The sequence below is a fragment of the Pan troglodytes genome, chromosome 8 (assembly GCF_028858775.2).
Source record: "Pan troglodytes isolate AG18354 chromosome 8, NHGRI_mPanTro3-v2.0_pri, whole genome shotgun sequence".
Classification (NCBI taxonomy): Eukaryota; Metazoa; Chordata; class Mammalia; order Primates; family Hominidae; genus Pan; species Pan troglodytes.
In genome coordinates, this window is record NC_072406.2 from 18,547,043 (window position 1) to 18,569,874 (window position 22,832).

The window sequence follows — 22,832 nt, forward strand, 5'->3', positions numbered from 1 at the left end:
TAGATGTACACAGTTTTAGGATACATGTGATAATACAGTCATATAATTTGTAAAGATCAAGTCAGTGTAGTTGGGTCATCTGTTACCTTAAATATTTCTCTTTTCTTTGTGCTAGAACCACTCAAATTCTATTCATTTTGAAATATATAATAGATTGTAAACTACAGTCAACCTACTGATCTAACACTAGGTCTTCTATCAAACCATATATTTATACCCATTAATCAACTTCTCTTTATTCCTTCCTTCCTCCTACCCTTTCCAGCCTCTGATAACCACCAAATCTACTCTCTATTTTCATGAAATCCACTTTTGTAGCTTCCACATATGAGTGAGAGTGTGTGATATTTGTCTCTGTGTGCTTGGCTTATTTCACTTAGCATAATGACCTACAGTTGCATCAGTGTTGCTGAAAATAGCAGGATTTTATTCTTTTTTATGGCTGAATAATATTGCATTGTGTATACTACATTTTCTTTATTCATCTGTTGATGGACACTGAGGTTGATTTTATATTTTGGCTGTTGTGAATAGTGTTGCAGTAAATACGGGAGTGCAGATGTCTTTTTGATATGTTGATTTTCTTTCTTTTGGATATATACCCAGTAGTGGAATTGCTGGATCATATGGTAGTTATGTTTTTATTTTTTTGAGAAAGCTCTGTACTCTTTTCCATGGTGGCTGTACTAACTTAAATTTCTACCAGCAGTGTATAAGGGTTCCCCCTTCTCCATATCTTTGCCGGCATTCATTATTGCTTGTCCTTTTAGTAAAAGCCATTTTAACTGGGGCGAGATGATGTCTCGTAGTTTTGATTTGCTTTTCTCTGATAATTCATGATGTTGAGGATTTTTTCATACACCTCTTGGCCATTTTTATGTCTTCTTTTGAAAAGTGTTTATTCAGATCTTTTGCCTGTTTTTTAATTGGATTATTTGTGGGGGTGTGTCTGTGTGTGTGTGTGTGTGTGTGTGTGTGTGTTTGCTTGCTTGCTTCCTTGCTGTTGAGTTGTTTGAGCTCCTTATATATTCTGGTTGTTAATCTTTTGGCGGGTGAGTAGTTTGCAAATATTTTCTCCCATTCTGTGGGTTGTCTCTTTACTTCATTGTTTCCTTTGCTGTGCAGAAGCTTTTTTTTAGCTTGATGTAATCCCATTTGTCTGTTTTTGCTTTGGTTGCCTGTGCCTTTGAGGCCTTAAACAAAAAAAGTTTGGCCAGACTAGTATCCTGGAGTGTTTTCCCAGTGTTTTCTTCTGGTAGTTTCATAGTTTTGGGTCTTAGATGCTTAGATGTAAGTCTTAAATCCATTTTGATTTGAATTTTGTATATGGTAAGATTGTTTTGTTCTTCTGCATGTAGTTATCCAGTTTTCCCACCACCGTTTATCAAAGAGACTGTCCTTTTCCCATTGTATGTTTTAGCTCCTTTGTCGATGATGAGTTGGCTCTATATGGATTTACACCTGGGTTCCCTGTTCTGTTCCATTGGTCTGTGTTTTGTTTTTATGCCAGTGCTGTAGCTTTGTAGTAAATTTTGAAGTCAGGTAGTGTGATGCCTCCAGCTTTGTTGTTTTTGCTCAGTATTGGTTTGGCTATTCAGGATCTTTTGTGGTTCCATATACATTTTAGGATTTGTTTTCTATTTCTGTGAAGAAGAATGTCATTGGAATTTTGATAGGGATTGATTGCATTGAATCTGTAAATTGGCTTTGGGTAGTATTCAACAATATGAATTCTTCCAGTCCCTGAGCATAGAGTATCTTTCTATTTTTTAATGTCCACTTCAATTTCTTTCATCATTGTTTTATAGTTTTTCTTGTATAGATCTTTCACTTCTTTGGCTAAATTGATTCCTAGGTATGTTATATTCTTTGTAGCTATTGTAAATGGGATTGCTTTCTTGATTTCTTTTTCAGATTGTTTGCTGTTGGTGTATACCAACGCTACCGATTTTTTATGTTGATTTTGTATCCTGCAACTTTACTGAATTTGTTTATCAGTTCTAACAATTTTTTTGGTGGAGTCCAGGTTTTTCTAAGTATAAGATCACGTTATCTGTGAACAGGCTTATTTGACTTCTTCTTTTCTGATTTGGATGCCCTCTATTTCTTTCTCTTGCCTAATTGCTCTGCCCAGTACTTCCAGTACTATATTGAATAAAAGTGGTGAAAGTAGGCATCCTTGTCTTGTTCCATATCTTAGAGGAAGGGCTTTCAATTGTTCCTTGTTCAGGATGATGTTTGCTGTTGGTTTGTCATATATGGCCTTTATTACTTGAGATACGTTCCTTCCATACCCAGTTTGATGAGGGTTTTTTTAAATCATAAACAGATGTTAAATCTTATTAAATGCGTTTTCAGCATCTGTTGAAGTAATCATGGTTTTTGTTCTTAGTTCTGTTAATATATCACATTTATTGATTTGCACATGTTGGACCATCCTTGCATCCCTGGGATGAATCCCACTTGATCATGGCAAATATCTTTTTACTGTGTTTTTAAATTTGATTTACTAGTATATTGAAAATTTTTGCATCTATGTTTATCTGTGATATTGGCCTGTAGTTTTCTCTTTTCATTGTCTCCTCTGGTGTTAGTATCAGAGTAATGTTGACCTTGTAGAATGAGTTTGGAAATATTTCCTCCTCTTCAATTTTTTGAAGAATTCAAATAGAAATTTATATTAGTTCCTCTTTAAATGTTTGGTAGAATCCAGCAGTGAAGCTATAAGGTCTTGGGCTTTTCTTTAATGGAAGAGTTTTTATTATAGCTTTGATCTCATTACTAAAATGGTCATTTTTTTTTCTTTCTTTTTTTTTTTTTTTTTTGGTAAGTAAGGATAGATAAGACAGCCAAAAGAGATCCAAAACGGGCAAAACTGGAGCCCCAAAAAAGAAAACCAATTCCGTAGAATACATAATTTAAAGTATAATTTAAGATGTTTCTTTTTCCTTAAAGAAAGGACTTAAATCTATTGAAAAGACACAACATGCTCCAGGGAAAACTGGCGCAACATTGAGACATATTCTGGTAAAAAATTTGAACTGGCAAAAGATCATATAAAGAAAATCAGGTTGGTGCAGAATAACAGAAACATTCAATACCAGAAAATAGTAGAGGAACTACATGTCAGCTACTCAAAGAACATGTGAGCCAAATATTTTTTTGTGCTGCCAAGGTGTCCTTTGGGTATAAAGACTATGTACTGGCTGGTAGTTTTAAACATTCAGGGTTTTACATCTTTTTATATGAGCCTTTCTTGAGGAAACATCTAGAAGACAGATACCAGCTAATCAGTAAATGAAAAAGGAAACTTCAGCAAAGGAATGAACTGCTAAATTCTCAATAATTAACTGGAAGATAATATTAGGGATCATTGTCTTCCTGATTTTAAAGGGAGTACTTTAATGTCTCACCATTATATATATAGGCTGCTTTCTAGATATCTGTTTATCAGGTAATCTATTTACTGTGAATTCTCTTTTTAATCACAAGCGGCTGTTGAATTTTATATCTAATAAGGCATAGGTTTTTTTAAATCTCTCAGTATGATTAATTTTATGAATAAATTGTCTAATGTTACACCTTCCTTCCTTGAATTCCTGGCATAAGCTTTACCTCAATCATGTTGTTTTATATTTTATATATATTGCTAGTTTAGGTTTTTCTGATTTTTTTTTTTTTTTTTTTTTTTGAGACAGAGTCTCACTCTGTCGCCCAGGCTGGAGTGCAGTGGCACAATCTCGGCTCACTGCAAGCTCCGCCTCCTGGGTTCATGCCATTCTCCTGCCTCAGCCTCCCGAGTATCTGGGACTACAGGCGCCCGCCACCACGCCCGGCTAATTTTTTGTATTTTTAGTAGAGACGGGGTTTCACTGTGTTAGCCACGATGGTCCCGATCTCCTGACCTCGTGATCCGCCCGCCTCTGCCTCCCAAAGTGCGGGATTACAGGCGTGAGCCACCGCGCCCGGCCTCTGATGTTTTTATTTAAGATTTTTTTGCATGTGTTGTCATTGGTGATATTACCTTAAAATTTTCTTTTATAGTTGTTCCTTTCTGGGTTTTCATTCAAGGTTGTGCTAGACTTATAATTTGAGAAAGTTTTCATTCTTGGCCAGGCGTGGTGGCTCACACCTGTAATCCCAGCACTTTGGGGGTCCCAGGTGGGTGGATCTACCTGAGGTCAGGAGTTTGAGACCAGCCTGGCCAAGATGGTGAAACCCCATCTCTACTAAAAATACAAAAATTAGCTGGGCCTGGTAGTGGGCGCCTGTAATCCCAGTTACTCGGGAGGCTGAGGCAGGAGAATCACTTGAACCTGGGAGGCGAAAGTTGCCGTGAGCCGAGATCACACCACTGCACTCCAGCCTGGGTGACAGAGTGAGACTCCATCTCAAAAAAAAAAAAGAGAAAGTTTTTATTTTTGAGAATAATGTTTATGTGGGAAAACTTCTGGGCTTGAGACTTATATACTTATAACAACTAACTCTACCACTTATTTAATAGTTGTAGGTATATTCTGTTTTCTTAAGTAGGTTTTGATAAATTATTTCTAGAAAATTCCCCTATTTTCTCTATGATTTCAATTTTTTCTATAAAAATTGTTTCTATTACCCTTATAATTTATAGTACCTATAAATCACACTCCTTTTTATTTGTAATGTTGGTTTTCACTGCCTTGTTCTGTCCTTGATTAATTTGACTAAAGATACATCAATATTTTTTGTCAAAAAGCTAATCTTTTTTCAGCTATTTTTTCTTCGGTTTAATTAATATCTGATCTTCTCTTTTTATTTCCTCCTCTTATTTGCTTTGGGTTTACTGTGTTGTTCCATTTTCTGAGTTCTTGAATTGACCGTAGCTTATTGATTTTTTAAATGTTTTTCTTTTGTAATGTATACATTTGAAATGAACAGTTTCTTATAGCTATTTTAGATAATATCTTAAGCTTAGATCATGTTACTCTTTAACTTATGAACCATTTATATGTAGGATTTTTAAAATTTAAATTTCCAAACATGAGGCTTTTGAGATTAACTTTTTATGGTTACATTGTCATTTTACTTGATTTTGGTCAGAGATCAGTTGTTTTTTAGTACTCTTGGAATTTCCTTTGTGGCCAAATTCATAACCATTAGGTTTTGTTTTGGGGCTTTCAGCTCAACTTCATTGAGGTCTAATTTTCATACAATAAAATGAACATAATTTAAGTATATAGTTCAGTGAATTTTGGTAAATGTATATACCATGTGATGACTACACCAATAAAAATACAGTGTGTGTCCATCACCCCAGAAAGTTCCCTTGTGCATACCCCACTTGTAGTCAATTTTCCTATTCCTGCCCCCTGCTGTAGGCAACTAATGAAATGCTTTTTATCACTATAGATTAATTTTGCTGCTTCTTGAACTGTATATGTATAGAATTTTACAGTATGTACTCTTGTGTCTGATGACTTTTGCCCAGTTTAATGTTTTGAGATGCATGCATATATCAGTTTTACTTTTTTTAATTGCTGATTATTATTATGTGTGAATATACAAGTTTATCCATTCACCTATTGATGAATATTGGAGTTGCTTCCAGTTTTAGGCTACTGTGAAAAAGCTGCTCTGAACATTCATGTGCAAGTGTTTTTGTGGATATGTTTTATTCTCTTGGGTAAATATCTAGGAATAGAATTTTGGGTCATATGGTAAGTATGTGTTTATAAGAAACTGATGTTATTTTTTAAATTGGCTATATAATTTTTCAGTTGGCTTTATATTTCTACTAGGAGTGTTCCAGCGGCTCCTCATCCTTGCCAATGCTTGGTATTTTCAGTCTTTTTAGCCATTCTACTGGAGCAGTAGTATTTTATTGTGGTTTTAATTAGCACTTCCCTGATAACTAATAATATTGACCCATTTCCCATGTTTCTTTTTATTATATGCTTTATTTTGTGAAATGTGTCTATGAGTTTTTTATATATTTTAGGTACAGGTGCTTTGCAAATATTTCCCATTTCTTAATAATGATACCCTGGAAGATCAGATGGTTTTGATTTTTAGGAAGTCTGATGTATACATTTTTCTAGGTCACTAATTTTGTGCCCTATGAAAACTTTATGTACCCCATAGTCAAGTACATTTTTTCTTATGATTTTTTAAATTTTATAATTTTAGCCAAATAGTTATAGTTTTTATGTTTAGGTCTGTGATTCATTTTGAGTTAAATTTTATGGTTTAAGGTAGAGGTTTGAGGTTCATGTTTTTTTCCTCCATTTTAGTTGTTCTGTAGCAGCATTTATTGCAAAGATATTCTTTCTCAATGGAATTAAACTGGCAATATTGAAAATCTGTTATCTGGACTCTATTCTGTTCCATTGATCTATATGCATTTTCTTTGTATCATTACCACCTTGTCTTGACTACTTTAGCTTTGTAGTAATTCTTAAAATCAGGTAGTGGGTCCTTCAGCTTTGTTCTTTTTCAAAATTGTTTTGGCTTATATCTTTCTTATATAAATTTTAGAATCAGATCATCAGTTTCTGCAAACTGAGATTGTGTTGAATCTGTAGATCAATTTTGTGTCTTAACATCCCCCAGCAAAGTCAGAAAGCCAGGCAGTAATATCAGAGGGCACAAGCCCAGATTGAAGCTGGAAGACATAGTGCTCCAGAAAGGTCCTTCCAAAAAAAAGAAAAGAAGCTGCTCAAAACAGACAAAATCTTAGATCTATCTTTATCCAGAGGATATTGTTAGTTCTCTAGAATTTCAAGCTGAAATAATGATTGGTAACTGAAAATTAAGCTATTTTAAATTCAGAAAAGCAAAACACGGTGTAAGAAAAGAACTTGACTACACAGTATGGCTCAGCAATGATTAATACATACAGTTAAGTAGTGAAACCTAGGCCTAGCACGGTGGCTCATGCCTGTAATTCCAGCACTTTGGGAGGCCGAGATATGCAGATCACTTGAGGCCAGGAGTTTGAGACCAACCTGGCTAACATGGTGAAATCCCATCTCTACTAAAAATACAAAAATTAGCCGGGCATGTTGCTGGGCACTTGTAATCCCAGCTACACAGGAGGCCGAGGCAAGAGAGTTGCTTGAACCCGGGAGGTGGAGGTTGCAGTGAACCAGAATCAAGCCACTTACACTCCAGCCTGGGCCACGGAGCAAGACTCCGTCTCAAAAAAAAAAAGTAAGCACCCAACTAATGTTAGCCATTGTTATCATTAATAACAATAGCTTCCTTGCTAACAAATACTAGGATAACGTCTCTATCCATGGCAGCAAAGAAAAAAGGAATTTGCTAAGTTATCTGATGCCAGTGCACCATGCCTCATGCACAGCAAGCCTTCAGTAAAGTTCCTTGTAGAGTCACAACTGAAAGGAGCTTTAGAAAGGCGATTATAACTAAAGGAGGCCTTAGAGAGTATAAATTTAACAAAATCCATCGGTTAGTGTGTCTTCAGCTCCCAATAAAAGTTTAAACAATAAGGAACATTTATTATTTCATGTATAAAGCCCAAAGATGAGGCAGCCCCCAGGTTAGTTTATTTCATCAGTTCAGGGATCTAGTTCCTTCCTGTTCTGTTCCGTTCTATGTTGGCTGCCATCTTGGTTGCAAGGAGATCCAGGCAACACATCTTCAGACAAGATCCTAGGCTAGAAGATGGAGTCCTTTTCTAAGAAAGGTTTCCCAGAACTCTCTCTGTAGACTTCCATTTATATCTCACTGGCCAGAACTGAGTCACATGTTTATTCCTAAAACAAACACTATTCAAAGGGAGTGGAATTACCATAATGATCTCAGAGTAATTAAGATTCTCATTCTGTTTCTCTCTCTCTCTTTCTGTCTCCCCCCGCAACCCCACACACACACATACTCACTCTCACTCATTTTCACACACACGCGCGCGCGCACAAACACACACACACACACACACACACACACACACACTTCTTCTGAACCATGGGATAACCTGATACCTGAACAAAATTGTGGTTTTATGGAAGGGAAGTAAAAGGGAAGTGATTGTTGGGAAGTCAATCCACTGTGTCTTTAACCACTGTCTCAAAACACATTAGTGGTAGAACCTAGTGCGTTCAATAGGTAGACCAGAATCCTGGTCTCCCTATTCCTAATTTTCCCCTACATAAACAACCTCCTTCATGAATTATTATCAGCATAGCTACTTTTCCTAAAAAATCTTGATTGTATCCACACAATTCTACCTCCAATTCTTTTTGGGGGGAAAATGTGCTGTAAAAGTATACATGCTGTTTTTGTGAAGCATATTACAATCCTTATTCCACAGAGTCATGATAAAAACTGAAAACTTGACCACCTTTGTAATCTTTTTCTTTGTTCTTATTCTTCTCTCCCTTCTTCCCTTAATCAGTCATATTAAACTATTTGCAGTTCCTTTAATGTATCATGTTTAAACCGCTGTTCATTTGCTCATACTATTTCTGCTATCTAGAAAATGTACACTAGTTTCCTTTTTTGGCTTCCTCATTGGAATATCTTCCAGATTTCAAGTATCTGTGCCTCCATGAAATCTTTCTTGACATAGCTCCATCTCCATAAAATTGGTTATATCACTGTACATCCACTATATCATGTTTTAGATACTCCTACACATTTATAGTACTAATTTCTTTGCAGATTTTTCTTCCTTGTCTATTCTGAGCTAACTTGCTTGCTTTCTCTTTCTTTCTTTCCTTTCTTTCTCTTTCTTTCTTTCTCTCCTTTTTCTCTCTCTCTTTCTCTATCTCTTCCTTCCTCTCTCCCTCCATCCCTCCCTCCCTCCCTCCCTTCCTTCCTTCCTTCCTTCCTTTCCTTCCTTTCTTTCCTTTCCTCTCTTTCTCTCTTTCTGACATGGTCTGGCTCTGTTACCCAGGCTGGAGTGTAGGGGTGCAATCTCAGCTCACTGCAACTTCTTCCCCCCAGACTCAAGCCATCGTCCCACCTCAGCCTCCAAAGTAGCTGGGACTACAGGTGCACTCCACCATGCCTGGCTAATTTTTGTATTTTTTATAGAGGTGGGGTCTCACTTTGTTGCCCTGGCTGGTCTCAAGCTCCTGAGTTCAAACAATCTGCCTGCCTTAGCTTCCCGGAGTGCTGGGATTACAGGCATGAGCCACCTCGCCCAGCCTAATCTGAACTCTTTTAATGTAGAGCCTGTTTCTCTGTAATAGAGACTGTTTGCCATTTGTCTTGATAAATCCAAGATATAGCATGATATTGGATGCATAATGGTCACCACTAATAGTTTTGTTTAATGAATATATATACTACTAATATGGGGGAGGAGAGAGATTTTTGTAAATTGTGTTCTGCTTGATTCCGTTATTTTCAACTAGTGGAATAAAGATGTGGTTCTGTGATCTCTTCATTTTGAAAGATTTTTTTTCAGTAAGGCAAAAGCGATTAAGCATAATATATTTCTGTGTACAAAATTTTCTTTAGAAGTTAAAGGCTTTTGGAGGAAAAACATTTCAGATTATGTGTTATAGCTTATAGAATAAATTAAGTCCTTAGCTGAGAATACTTGTCAAAGGAGGTAAATAAATATTACATAATTATTCCTAATACAAATTACTCAGTGAACATTTGTTTCTATAGTAAATATGCTATAAATAGAATTGTTCACTTTATGATTTTTTTTCTTTCTTCATTTTAGCATTTATGACATTAACAGAGAACAGGACTATGTCAAGAATTCTGAGGGTATACTTGGTGAAAATGAATTAAGACCACCCTCCCAGCTACATTCTCTCTTAGAGAAGATCGAGACAGGGTCCCTATCAGAAAAGAGTGGGTATTAAACTAAGTGCTATAAGTCATAACTAATGAATCCAGAATAGAATGATTAAAATGTTTTTAGTTTTAATTTAGATCATGTAAAACAAAAAGACTTTAAAAAATTATGATTTCCAGTACCTATATTTTTTAAAATAATCATTAGTCCAAAAGTAATAGGTGATTAACTTTTCAAATTGCAACATAAAACACGTTTGTTCCTCTGTTGTGATTGAATTTAACCTTTCTCACATGCTCTTTAGTCGTCACTTAAGCCCTAAGGGATATACTTAATGCTTTATAGGCAAGCACTTTTCAAGTTACCTTCTTAGATTTTTAGGTTTCTTTGTGGTATAGCCCCCTCTTCATTTTCATAGTCTGGTAATCTTGAATGTTTAAATAAAGCTTGAGCATTGCTCCGCAATTATGAGACCATTCATTCATAAAGTGTTTGTATTGTTTGGTGCACTGATTGGACTCTCAAATGAAAGTGTATTTTGTAAAGAAGGGAGAGCGTCAAATAAATTTCTAGATGAAATTTTCATCTGTCTCCTCATTTACTGAACAGGAAACTTGTACTTTCTTGAGAGTGTAATTGATGTCATTATGAACCCATGAAAGATTTAAGATTAGCTATGATTTTCCAACAACTTTGTTTTTAACATACCTCTGCTAACCATAAAATCACTGCTTTTATGCATATACTGCTATATATTGAAGAATACTCGCCTAAAGTGGAAGCATTTTTAACCATAAATAAATAGTTCTGGAAATAAAAATATATAAGCAAAAAATAATTTGGTACTTGTTCCTCCTCCTCCGTTTTAAATCATTGGCTTTATTTATAGCTATATAGGGAACAGTATTCCCCACACTGGTGTTAATGAAGTGTTCTCTGACCATGTATTTGGGAAACCCTGTATTAATGTTTTTAATTGCACCATCTCTCCAGTTTTCAGTTCGTTATTGTGCATTATGATGCTCAAAAATGAGGACGTATGTAACTTAAATCTGTGCCTACCTATTAATGACTTACAGAATTTAGAGAAGTTGATAATCACCGTCTTCATTTCCAGAGTTACTTTTTAAAACATTTCTTTCAGTGTAAACAATGTGTTTCTCAAATATTGGTCTATAGATAATTCAATTTTGAAACTTTCTTGCTTTTTTATAAATATCAAATATAAAGTTTCCAAAATTATTGTTTCTAAAGAAATCTTGATTTGTGTTTAGGCTAGCAGTACAGATTATTTGTAAAATGAATTTGAAAATGCTCAGGTTTGCCAGTTTGTTTTGAGTAATGCAGCTAATAAAGCTTTAATTTTAACTCTTATAACTGGTGTTTTGCTATTTGCATCTATTCAGAATATCCCTATTTTTTAAAGCACTGGTATATTGAAGGAGAAAGTGAAACTGAGCAAAAGTAAAAGTAAAACTTAGAATGAATATATAAATCATGTATATCAACTTCAGAATATTCGTAAACATTTCATTCTTTTCTATTTACAGTCTTTCATTTTGATACTTGGAAGTTTATTAGAAGATTTTTTAAATGCTTTGATAATTAAAGTATTAGGACAATTTAGTCTAAATTTAGCTTACTAAAATGTTTGCTTTCATTTCTGAGATAGTCTAGTTCTTGTATATTGGTTACTTACAAGTTAGTTTTAATTGAGATTCTTTTTTCTCCTTAATTTTTGAACTTTAATACATTTGGCAGTTTTGGTAAAAGTAGGAAGCCATATTACTGTACTTCATAACATTTATACTATATGACCAGTACTTCCAGTGCTATATAAATCATTCTCTTCTCCTTATTGTTTATAAATACTAGGTTTGTAAAACCCCCCAACCTTAATAAAGAGAACAGAAAGAGTACAAATAGGAGAGTGAACAGTTAAAATGGTTAGATGCAAGAGTGTCCGTAGGTCATTAGGCTCAGTTCTTGCTAAAGTAGAGACTTGTAAAATCAAAAGGCACAAAGAGTCAGTCAACATAATTACTGGATCCAGTCGGTAATTCTCAGTTAGGAAACATGCCTCTCATGGGAAGGGCATATCACAGTCTCTCAAAGCTATCTCACATGGGTATGGTTTGAAAAAAGCACCTTCAAAAAATTGTAAGTACAGCTCTGTTGTATAAAATGAAAGAAAGTGATTTTATAATACAACTCACAGGAAGTAAAACTCAATAGACTCTTCTTGACGAGTGAGGAAATCCCAGAGATACAGTGATTTCTATTGTGTCTGGTGAGTGGGCAATAGTAGGTCCCTTAAAAGGAACCTAGCTGACTTAGGGATTTAATGAAAATATGTAAAGAGTAAGTTTATCAAGTGTGGCGTATATATTTAAAAAAAAAAAGAATAGAAACAAAGGATGAAAAAAACTAAAGAATGAGAAATTGCTCTAAAAGTCTAAGCAGCTCCTGACCACCACCTTGACACTACAGTTGTATCCACTTTTGACCAACTACAGTTATAGTACACAGCTTTCAACCAAAAGGCATACCGGGTCTGGCAGGACATATTTTAGCTCCTGTACTAAAAGTAATTCAGCTTCAGTTGTAATTTATTTAGGTTATTTTCTTTACATCAGAGGTCTTTTAAATTTTGTTAAGACAGTACAAATATTTCTTAGTTATATAGGAAAGGAATAGGTGATGTTTTGAGTGATATTCAGTGTGTCTCCCTTAACCCCATCCTTTGGTGTCTTAAATAGCTGCGTTATTTTTGTTTGTGTTTTACAGTTTTTGAGACAGTGTCCTTGAGTTCAGACTCTCTCTTCCAGAGGGCAGTTTCACTCCTCCATACTTCTTACTTGGACTCTTCATCTGAGCATGGTTTTCAGTACAGTCAAGTGACTTTGGTGAAAAATGACATTTTCTTAAATGAGGTGAGGTGCTTGGTACACACTATGATGGTTTTGTTTTAGTTTTAAAAGAGGTAAACCCATCATTTTTGGTATATAAGCCTAGCACTTCTTAGCTATAATTTTTCAGACGCAGCAGATCCTTGGAAATAGTCACTTGGAAGGTAATTATTCTAGGGAATAGAAAAATAATGCATTTATGTTTAGTCTTAATGGCAGGAAGAATTTAAATGATGCATTTTTAAAAATTTGCAAGACAAAATAGTATGTTTATAGCGTTTGGTTATTCTGTTCTCTCTTTATACAGTACAAAACTTTTTACCAACAAAAAAAAGCAAGTAGCTATACTCAGGAAGAACTTCAAGACACTTACGGGTTTCTTCTGTTTGATACTGAAAAGCAGGTAAGGGAATTAGGTTGTAGAAAATTAATGGTATCATTAGTCTTAAGTATTGTGGTACTTCAGTTCTGTAAGAGTTGTAAGATTACCAATTCATCATTGTTTTTTGTTACTTAGTTTGGTGGCATGTAAATGACAGCAACAAAAGCCAGTCATGAAGGAGATTTGATTTGATTTCTACAACTTTTCATGGTTTCTCTTTAGTTTTATCTTAAATACATTTGTAAGCTTAGGGTGCAATTTGGATTAAAACAGTTTTCTTTAGTGTCAATAATGGCCTTTACTAGAGTGAATGGATATTTTTCCATTCTGGATTATCGTTTAATAGAAACTTTGTTTCCTGTGGAAATTTTTCTGGTTTAAATTATTTGATTTGGGAGATAAATCATGTAACTTAATAAACTTTGGCATCCTGGTTAACTGAAATTGCTTCATTCAATATTTGAAGACTGAAATCTGCATTGTTGCCTGTACCTAAATTATGGGAGAAGGAAAGGACCGTGTACAGGGTAGGTCTCCAAAGATATGTATGGCTTCCGAGATACATTTTAAACAATACCAGAGATCTAAAATAATTCAAAGTTAGTGCTTCGATTAGGTTAATGGTTTATAAAGAAGGGGGGCAGATTTGTTTAGCAGATAATTAGCACTAACATATAATAAGGACTATATAGTAATACCAGAAGAGTTTATCCCTTTTTAACTTAATCGTGTGAATTCAAATAACATGCTCTGGGTTCTTACTAAAAATGACATTTGGCAACAAGACATTTTGAAATTTCATGCTTCTAAAGCTGTAGTTGGAAAATAAATCTTCTAGTGGACTTATCTGTGACCCTGCTTAGTTTGGTTTTCCTGACATTTTTGTTGATTGAAATGGTAAAATTCTATGAAAAGTTTGGGCCATTAATCAAAATACAGATTGCTTTGCATAAGTTTTCTTTGTGCCCCGAATACCTACAGTGAGCAGACTATTTATTTTAAAGCTTATGGATTAGGCCAGATGCAGTTGTGCCTCATGCCTGTAATCTCAGCATTTTGGGAGGCTGAGGTGGGAGGATTGCTTGAGCCCAGGAATTTGAGATCAGCCTGGGCAATATAGTGAGACCCTGTCTCTATTGTATAATAAAAAATAAAATTAAAAAAAAAACCTTACAGATTATAGCATTATTTCATTGCTTCAAAGACTGAAGCAAAGTAATCTTTTGTTTAAAGGCAAAATTGGTATGTCAGCGTGGACTCCGTGTTGGCAGCAGTGCTGTTACCACTCTGGGTGATCCAGCCAAAGGTAAGTCTGTAAAGCAAAAAGAATCTTAAAAAAAAAATCTTCTTTTACAAGATGAAGTGAGGTTTCATTAGTTTTATAAGATATATATATTAAAAGCCAGTTTCACTAAATGTCAAACAGTTCATAATGTTTAGATTTCTAACTTTAAACATATGAATGAGATTTGAGTCTAAAACTTTACAGTATTTTTCAGTGTCAAGAGATTGGTATTGTCTTGAGAATCTCTTCTAAATTGTCACAGGGGCAATAAGAATAGAAAATAGAGCTGACCAAACTTGGCAACTATGGAATGTGAGGGGTAAGAGAGGAAATAATCAAATATAAGCTTTTAAACTTACACTACAGTGATAATTATTAATAGAAAAGAGGTACATAAGAAGAGAAGCAGATTGGTAGAGAAGCTGATGAGTTAAAAATAAAAATGTTATCTGATTGTCAAGAACATGAATTAGCACTAACTTTTTTGAAGATTCAGTTTCTTCATGTGTAAAACAGATTAAACTACTTTATAGAGTTGTTGAGAGGATTCAGTGAGACTGGAAAGTGTTTAGCCCAGGAGTTTGCACCTAGTAAGTTCTCAGTAAATGGACAGTACTACTTTTATGAGTTGAATTTGAGAAAAAGTGAGATTTTCATAAGTGTTTCTGAAAGATAGCCTATAGGTCATAAAAATAGTTGGGAAAGGGATCAGAACTAGATTTGGGGCTGGGGTTGTGGGAGTGGAGTGTGAATTGAAGCTAAGACATTGTTAGTGGGATGGCATGGAAAGAGAAGATGGCAAAAACAGAACTTTTGGGTCATTAATGGGACCAGGGTGTGGGGAGGTACAGCGAGGATAGAACGAGGAATTGTCAAGAGCAGTCTGTTGCCTGGAGACTTAGGAAATAGAGTTTCACGGAAAGCAGAAAGATCTCACGAAGAGGGGTATTTAGCAGTGCCAGGTGCTGTGTAGAATGTGGAGATCAGAACTGAGAAAGATTATCGGGCTTCATGGCTAGATTCCTGCTGACCTTTTTTTAAAAAAAAAAACTGCTTTATTGAGATATAATTCACAATTATAGAATTCACCCATTGTTTAGTGTAGTCCCATAGTTGGGTAACCATCATAACAGTCAATTTTAGACCATTTTTATCACCCAAAAAAGAAATCCCATGGCCATTAGCAGTGACTCCCCATTCTCTACCATCTCCGCTCTAGGCAACCACCAGTCTATTTTCTGCCTTTGTAGATTTGCCTATTCTGGACATTTCATATAAGTGGAATCATATCATATATGGTATTTTTTGAGTAACTTCTTTTAGCGTGTTTTTAAGGCATATTGTAGCATGAACCAGTAGTACTTCATTCCTTTTTATGATTGAATAATACAGTCCTGCAGCACTTAACAATGGGGATACATTCCGAGAATTGCATTGGTAGGCAGTTTTTTTTTTTTTTTTTTTTTGGTAGGGGGGTACGGAGTTTCGCTCTGTCACCAGGCTGGAGTGCAATGGCGCAATCTCAGCTCTCTGCAACCTTCGACTCCCTGGTTCAAGTGATTCTCCTGCCTCAGCCTCCTGAGTAGCTGAGATTACAGGCACACATCACCATGCATAACTAATTTTTGTATTTTTAGTAGCGACTGGGTTTCACCATGTTGGTTGGCCAGGATGGTCTCGATCTCCTGACCTCGTGGTCAGCCCTCCTTGGCCTCCCAAAGTGCTGGGATTACAGGTGTGAGCTACCCTGCCTGGCCGCAATTTTTTACTCATGTGAACATCACAGAGTGTACTTAGAGACACCTAGAGGGCATAGCCTACCACACACCTAGGCTGTATGGTGTAGCCTATTGCCCCTAGGCTACAAACCTGTACAGCATGTTACAGTACGGAATACTTCAGGCAGTTATAAAATAGTGGTGTGTGTTTGTGTATCAAAACAGAAAAAGTACAGTAAAAATATGGTATTACAAACTTATGGGATCACTGTCCAAACTTTATGCAGTGTGTTGTTGACCAAAATGTTATATTATACAATGGTGTATTCTGTTATGTGGCCATACCATATTTTCTTTATCCATTCATCAATTCATGGACATACGGGTTATTTCTACTTTTGGGCTATTGTGAATAATGGTCCTATGAACATGCATGTACAAGTTTTTGGGTGGACATAATTATATATATCTTCGATATATAATGAGTGGAACCACTGGGTCATATGATAACTATAAAACAAAAAAATTTAAAGTTTACATTCAACTCATCTTCTAAGGGACATTAAAAGTGATAAATTCATAACGCTGATAACACTGCATACAGCTTTTTTTCTTCTCTCCTATTTTTTCACCCCACACTCATTTCATTATGAAAAATTCAAACATAGAAAAAGTAAAGAGCATACCATAATATACTTACCACCAAAGTTTAGCAGATAATATTATACATTATTGGCTGGGTATGGTGGCTCATGCCTGTAATCGTAGCTCTTTTGGAGGCCACGACAGGTGGATCCCTTGAGGCCAGGAGTTCCAGACCAGCCTGACCAACATGGCCAAACCCCGTCTCTACTAAAAATACAAAAATTAGCCAGGCATGGTGGCATGCACCTGTAATCCCAGCTACTCAGGTGGCCAAGACTCGAGAGTTGCTTGAACTTGGGAGGCAGAGGTTGGAGTGAGCCAAGATCAACAGAGTGAGACTCTGTCTCTAAATATAAATGTATATAAATATAAATATATAAATATAAACATACACATTGCATTATTTGCTTCATTTGTTTAATTTTTTTCCTGGAGAATCTGAAAGTAAATTACAAATAACCACTGCAGCTTACATCTCAAAAAAAAAAAAAGACGTTTTCCTACAATCTTATGATTTCATTGCTGATGTTTGAGAGGCTGGCTTCAGTAGAGTGGTGGAAGTAGAAACTGGATTTTTCCTGACAAATACACATTCTTCAAAAACACATACACTGGGGTTGATAATAAAATTAACACTACTACTTGTTGTCTTTTGTAATTTTTGGCTTGACTAGAACTGGATAATTTTGTGTATAATAATACTTTCAATTAATAATAGTTTTTAAAGCTTATTGATCTTTTATATCTTCATGAGCACCCTGTGGTCTTTGTGTCTGTGACCCAGGCCCACCCTCCCTACCTGAGTGACTTATTCTTACCTGGAACCCAAGCTTCTGACCACAGAATTAGCGCTCTCTTCCACTGTATCAGTTTTCTCACCCATTGTCTCTTATGTTTCGAAAGAGGTGCCTCAGTTGAGGAATAGCCCTGAAGCCTGTCCTTTCTTCCTCGTTTTTCACTGCTGCTGCCTTGTTGGAATCCTCCTCTCCTGTCTCAACTATCACAGTAGCTTTCTTTCTAATTGGTCTTCTTGCTTCTACTTTCTCCTGTCTGATGGGCAATCTGCTGCTTAATCTATATTTTATACTTTTACAGGTGTATACATTTCCAAATACTCCGACTATCTTCATCCAAGACCATGGTATCATGGGAAATCTGGTTATGTTGTAATTTTTAATATAATTAAGGTAAAGCTTAAATGTGCTGTTATGTGATTTCCTTTTAAAGTTTAAGGTTATCTGCCTTTGATATTCTCTGTAGATCTTAGTTGAACATAGTTCTCACCAAAGTTAGCTATCCAAATTCAGGAAAAGCAAAACTATTTTTCCTTTTCTTTAAAAAGAAAACTTTGATTCATTTACTAGATTGTAAACTTTTTTTTTAACTTCAAAAATAATAAAAGGGTATGCAGGGAAAAATCTTCCTCTCACCCGTCAGAGCTACTTTTTAAATATGAAATAACAGAAAACAAGTAGCTGCTTATAAGGTGATGTGATTACACTTATAAAAGATGAATTTAGAAAACAACATTCATTGTCTAATTTAAATGGTCAATAGAATCTTTATTTTCTTTCTCCATAAGACATCCAGCTTCACAGCTTCATGTGCTACCTAGAACTGATGATGCCACAAATCCTTAAATGTCCTAAATGGTACTGTTAAGTGAATCATGCAATTAGAATTTTCACCCATACAGAAGGGAAACTGATTTTAGATGTGATTGGGCTTCTTGAGGACATTTCTGTAGTCTCGTTTTATTGTTTTTGTTTTAGCTTTGTTACTATCTTAAATTCTTTGGTTATCAGCCTAGCACTAAATGACCTTTAATTAAAAAAAAAAAAACAAGAGCGTGTGAATTCTTAATATTGTAAAGTTTGTTCTCAAAAAAGCGGAGGGAGAGGCCAGGCTCTGTGGCTCATGCCTGTAGTCCCAGCACTTTGGGAGGCCGAGGCGGGTGGATCACCTGAGGTCAGGAGTTTGAGACCAGCCTAGCCAACATGGCGAAACCCCGTCTCCACTTTTTATACTAAAAGTATAAAAAAATTAGCCTGACGTGGTGGCGCGTGCCTGTAATCCCAGCTACTTGGGAGGCTGAGGCAGGAGAATCACTTGAACCTGGAAGGCGGAGGTTGCAGTGAGCCAAGATTGCGCCACTGCACTCCAGCCTGGGTAACAAGAACAAAAAACTCTGTCTCAAAAAAAAAAAAAAAAAAAAAAAGTGGTGGGGGAGTAACATTGCTTTGAGGTACAATCACTAGTTTTCCTCCCTTAATCTTTCTTTTCTCGCTCTGCGATGAGTGCTGCAGAAAGTATGCCTACTAATGCAGATAATAAGCATTTCATTTTTTACTTAGATTATGCCTCAGCCTTGGTTTCTTGCCACTAGCTGGAGATTGCTGTTTTGGCCTCTGTGCTCTCAATCTTCATTTTATTTCACAAAATCGAGCCACACCCAGAACCATAAAATGTTTGATGGGGAGATGGTAGAGATGATTGGTTACCGATAAGTACTATTTACATTTTTTGGCATGGTGGTTTGGCCTTTGGTGGGTCTGTAAATGAAGACGCAGGACTTAAACAACAACAAAACATCTTCTTTTTTAAAAAGTAACTATATTCTTCTTATAAAAATTAAAATTGCCTATAGTCCCATATCCCATTTTGATATATTTGTTGGGGGTATATATTGTATATTTTTATTTTTTTCCTATATATTGAGTTCTTAACCCATGAAAAGAGTTTGTATATACTTATATACTAATTCTTTTTTAAGTTAATAACATCTTGTGAACATTGTCTTATGTCATTGTATTATTCAAAACAGCTTTTAAAATCATTGCATATTTCATCATAATGGTAAACTTACTTGCTTTTTATTTTTTTGTTTGTTTGTTTTTTGAGACAGAGTCTTGCTCTGTTGCCAGGCTGGAGTGTAGTGACACAATCTCAGCTCACTGCAACCTCCACCTCCTGGGTTCAAGCAATTTTCCTACCTCAGCCTCCCAAGTGGCTGGGACTACAGGCGCGCGCTACCACACCCAGCTAATTTTTTTGTATTTTTAGTAAAGGCAGGGTTTCACCATGTTGGCCAGGATGGTCTTGATCTCTTGACCTCATGATCTGCCCGCCTCGGCCTCCCAAAGTGCTGGGTTACAGTTGTGAGCCACTGTGCCCAGCTGCTTGCTTTTTTCTTTTTTTTTTGGAGAGACATGTAACCCGTGATGGAGAGAACTCTGTAATGGAAAATACTGCTGACTGTTCAGCAACCAGGACCAGCTGCCTGCTAAGAACTTTGCTACATATTTGCTCCTTGTTAACTTGCTGGCCCCTGTCATAATAGAAGTATCTCAGTTTATAATTTACAACTGATCATAGTTCAGATTGGAAACTCATCTTTTGAAATTTTAGATTTTGTCCTCTTTTACATTACAGTCACCAAAGAGCCATTCAGTGACCATAACATAAAAGATGGTGGGCTGTAGTTTTTCTTTTAAGGAAATGGCTCTCTTAAATTTAGGGTGATTCGTATATTTCTTTGATATTGTGATAAAAACTATGGATATTTGTCTCAGACGCCCAAATGTCCAAAATTTTTGAGTCCATTTTTAAGGGTTCATGGATAATCAAAACTATTTTTGGCCTTAAGATAATTGTTTTTCTAAGAAGTATAGTTCTTAATACAGTTACTGTTAGGGGACACATATCTGCATCCTTGTTAGACTACTTCTAAATGAATCCTAGAGTAAAGGTTATTGCTAATCAAAGGCATCTGATTAGTTTTAATATTTTCATTCTAGGGAAAAGTCAAGTTTGTGTCTGAGAATTATACAACTAACTATACTAAGCCATCTTCTGGCTATGATTGCCACGTGTCTGAAAATACTAACAAGGTTTCTAACAAGACGAGTCATTTTCGTGCCTTTGAACTGAGTCAGGTATAGTCACCTGTGAATGAGTAACACCCAAGATATATTTCTGAGTCTAATGTGTTAAATTTCAGGGCTCGGTGGGGTTGAGAAAAACTTGGTACATATGCAGTTCCATAGTGCTACCCTGATAATACTTATTTTTCTTCTTTCAGTATTACTTTTACGAACTTTCAGGCAACACCGTTATTGAACGACCCAGACAGATCTGTCCTTATGTAATTGTAGCTTTTCGATACAGGGAACCTAAAACTATGGCACCACCAGCTCATAAAAGCATGTAAGTAATTATGTGCATGCTTTGTTTTACTGAATTTGTTCCTTTTACTCTTGTAAACATGTTCTTTTTCTTTCTTTTTCTGCTAGACTTGAACGCAGTGAAAATGGTAAGAAATAGTTCATTGATTCTTTTAGGTTTTTTTTTTTCTTGAGTAAATGTTTCATCATAAATAATCAGTTTCTTTTTTACCTTCATTTCTTCAGTTCTCATGTCTCCATGGAAAGGGAAATTAATTGTTCAAGACCGTATGCTATGTGATATAGCTCTTTGGTCCACTTACGGTGCAATGATTCCAACACAGCTGTAAGTATTAAATGTTATGTCCTTTACTAATGCTTATATTACAAGTTTTGGGGTTTTTTTCCTCACCTCATTTCAAGGGTGGCATCGGTGTAAAATACAGCAACTGTTCTTGATTTTAGATGAGGGTATATTTGGGTAAATGTATAGCACACAGGGTATGACATAGGAAACCTAAATTCTAATTTATTAATGGGAAAATGACCTCTTGGGATAAATTAAACTATTAGATACTAGAAATTTGACCTTCCCCAAGAAATAAATCAGATTTGCCTGATAGCAAATATAGCAGATTATGGCCACTTAATCGTATTATTTTTATTAACATTTGCAGTATCTGATTTTCAAATTTTAACATGATTTTCTTAGAAAAATATTAGAATAGCTGTTACATGTATTTACATTAAAAGCAATTATCATGATTAATATTTTCTCCTGGGGAACTGTGAAGAACATCTTAGGAAATCTTTTTTGTTCATCCTGTTCTTAGTTTGTACCCAAAACCATTAAGAAATAGTCATAGTTTAATTGAAATATAAGGTGAAAACTGATGTGTTGTAAGGATTCATTTTTTTTTTCCTATCGGCCTTTTTTAAGAAGAGGTAGGAGTTAATAACCCACAACATAAAAATTATGTGAATAAGCAAATAGGAGAGAAGGGAAAGTTCTTCCTCATTATAGAGTGCAACTAATAAATGTGGAAAGATTGATAAATTAGAAGATCAGCATTTGACAACACCATAATAATCAACCAGTGTGTGCTAAAAACAGGTGAAAGTTTAATAATATTTGCATATCTTACAATATTTCCCCACTACTTGCTTATTAATCACAAAGGAAACAATGCAGACTTACCAGTGGAGTAAACTGGCAGATACCATCTTAACTCAGCAGTTAAGTTAATGATAGACCTATCCTGATTCAGGAGCATTCTGCAAAATCGTCTATATTTTTCAAAATACCCTAGTCACTGAAGTAAAGAAAGACTGAAAAACTGTTCCAGATTAAAGGAGACTAAAGAGACGTGATTACTGAATGCATTGTGGCATCTTGGATTGGAAATTGTTTTCTTTTTCTGTGAAGGAACTTAGTGAGACGGTTGGCAGCATTTGAATAAGATGTAGGTTAAGTCATAGTATCGTTATCATTGTGAATGTGTTGATTTTGCTTATTGCTTTGGGGTTGTATAAGAAAATTTGCTAGGGGCCAGGCACAGTGGCTCCTGTCTGTAATCCTAGCACTTTGGGAGGCCAAGGCAGGAGGATTGCTTGAGTCCAGGAGTTTGAGACCAACCTGGGCAACATGGCGAAACCCTCTCCCTAATAAAAATACAAAAAATTAGCTGGGCGTGGTGGCACGTGCCTGTGATCCTAGCTACTGGGGAGGCTGAGGCAGGAGAATCACTTGAACCTGGGAGGTGGAGGTTGCATTGAGCTGAGATCGCGCCACTACACTCCAGCCTGGGCGACAGAGTGAAACCTTATCTCAAAAAAAGAAAAGAAAAAATTTCCTGTTTAAAGGAATCACACAGAGAGGTATGTGACATAAAAGGGCATCAGGTTTGCATCTTACTCCCAAAAGGTTCAGAAAAAAATAATGCGTGTGTATAGAGAGAGAGAATGACAAAGCAAACATG

At 35.7% G+C, this 22,832-nt stretch overlaps 1 protein-coding gene across 28 annotated transcripts in view; it reads left to right on the forward strand.

The window, feature by feature from the left end:
* TASOR2 (transcription activation suppressor family member 2) overlaps nt 1-22,832 on the forward strand; it is a 78,937-nt gene that overhangs the window by 15,167 nt on the left and 40,938 nt on the right. For 5 of the 28 annotated variants that reach the window (XM_063781306.1, XM_016962569.4, XM_016962570.4 and 2 more), the window contains exons 2-10: nt 9,674-9,807; nt 12,539-12,684; nt 12,968-13,063; nt 14,276-14,348; nt 17,786-17,877; nt 20,488-20,625; nt 20,772-20,896; nt 20,983-21,002; nt 21,100-21,199. In XM_063781306.1, coding sequence (XP_063637376.1) covers nt 20,871-20,896; nt 20,983-21,002; nt 21,100-21,199 — 146 coding nt within the window. In that variant the 5' untranslated portion in view covers nt 9,674-9,807; nt 12,539-12,684; nt 12,968-13,063; ... (2 more) ...; nt 20,488-20,625; nt 20,772-20,870. The remainder of the gene's footprint in view (nt 1-9,673; nt 9,808-12,538; nt 12,685-12,967; nt 13,064-14,275; nt 14,349-17,785; nt 17,878-20,487; nt 20,626-20,771; nt 20,897-20,982; nt 21,003-21,099; nt 21,200-22,832) is intronic. The other 23 variants (XM_063781313.1, XM_063781310.1, XM_063781309.1 and 20 more) reach the window with 18 other exon arrangements.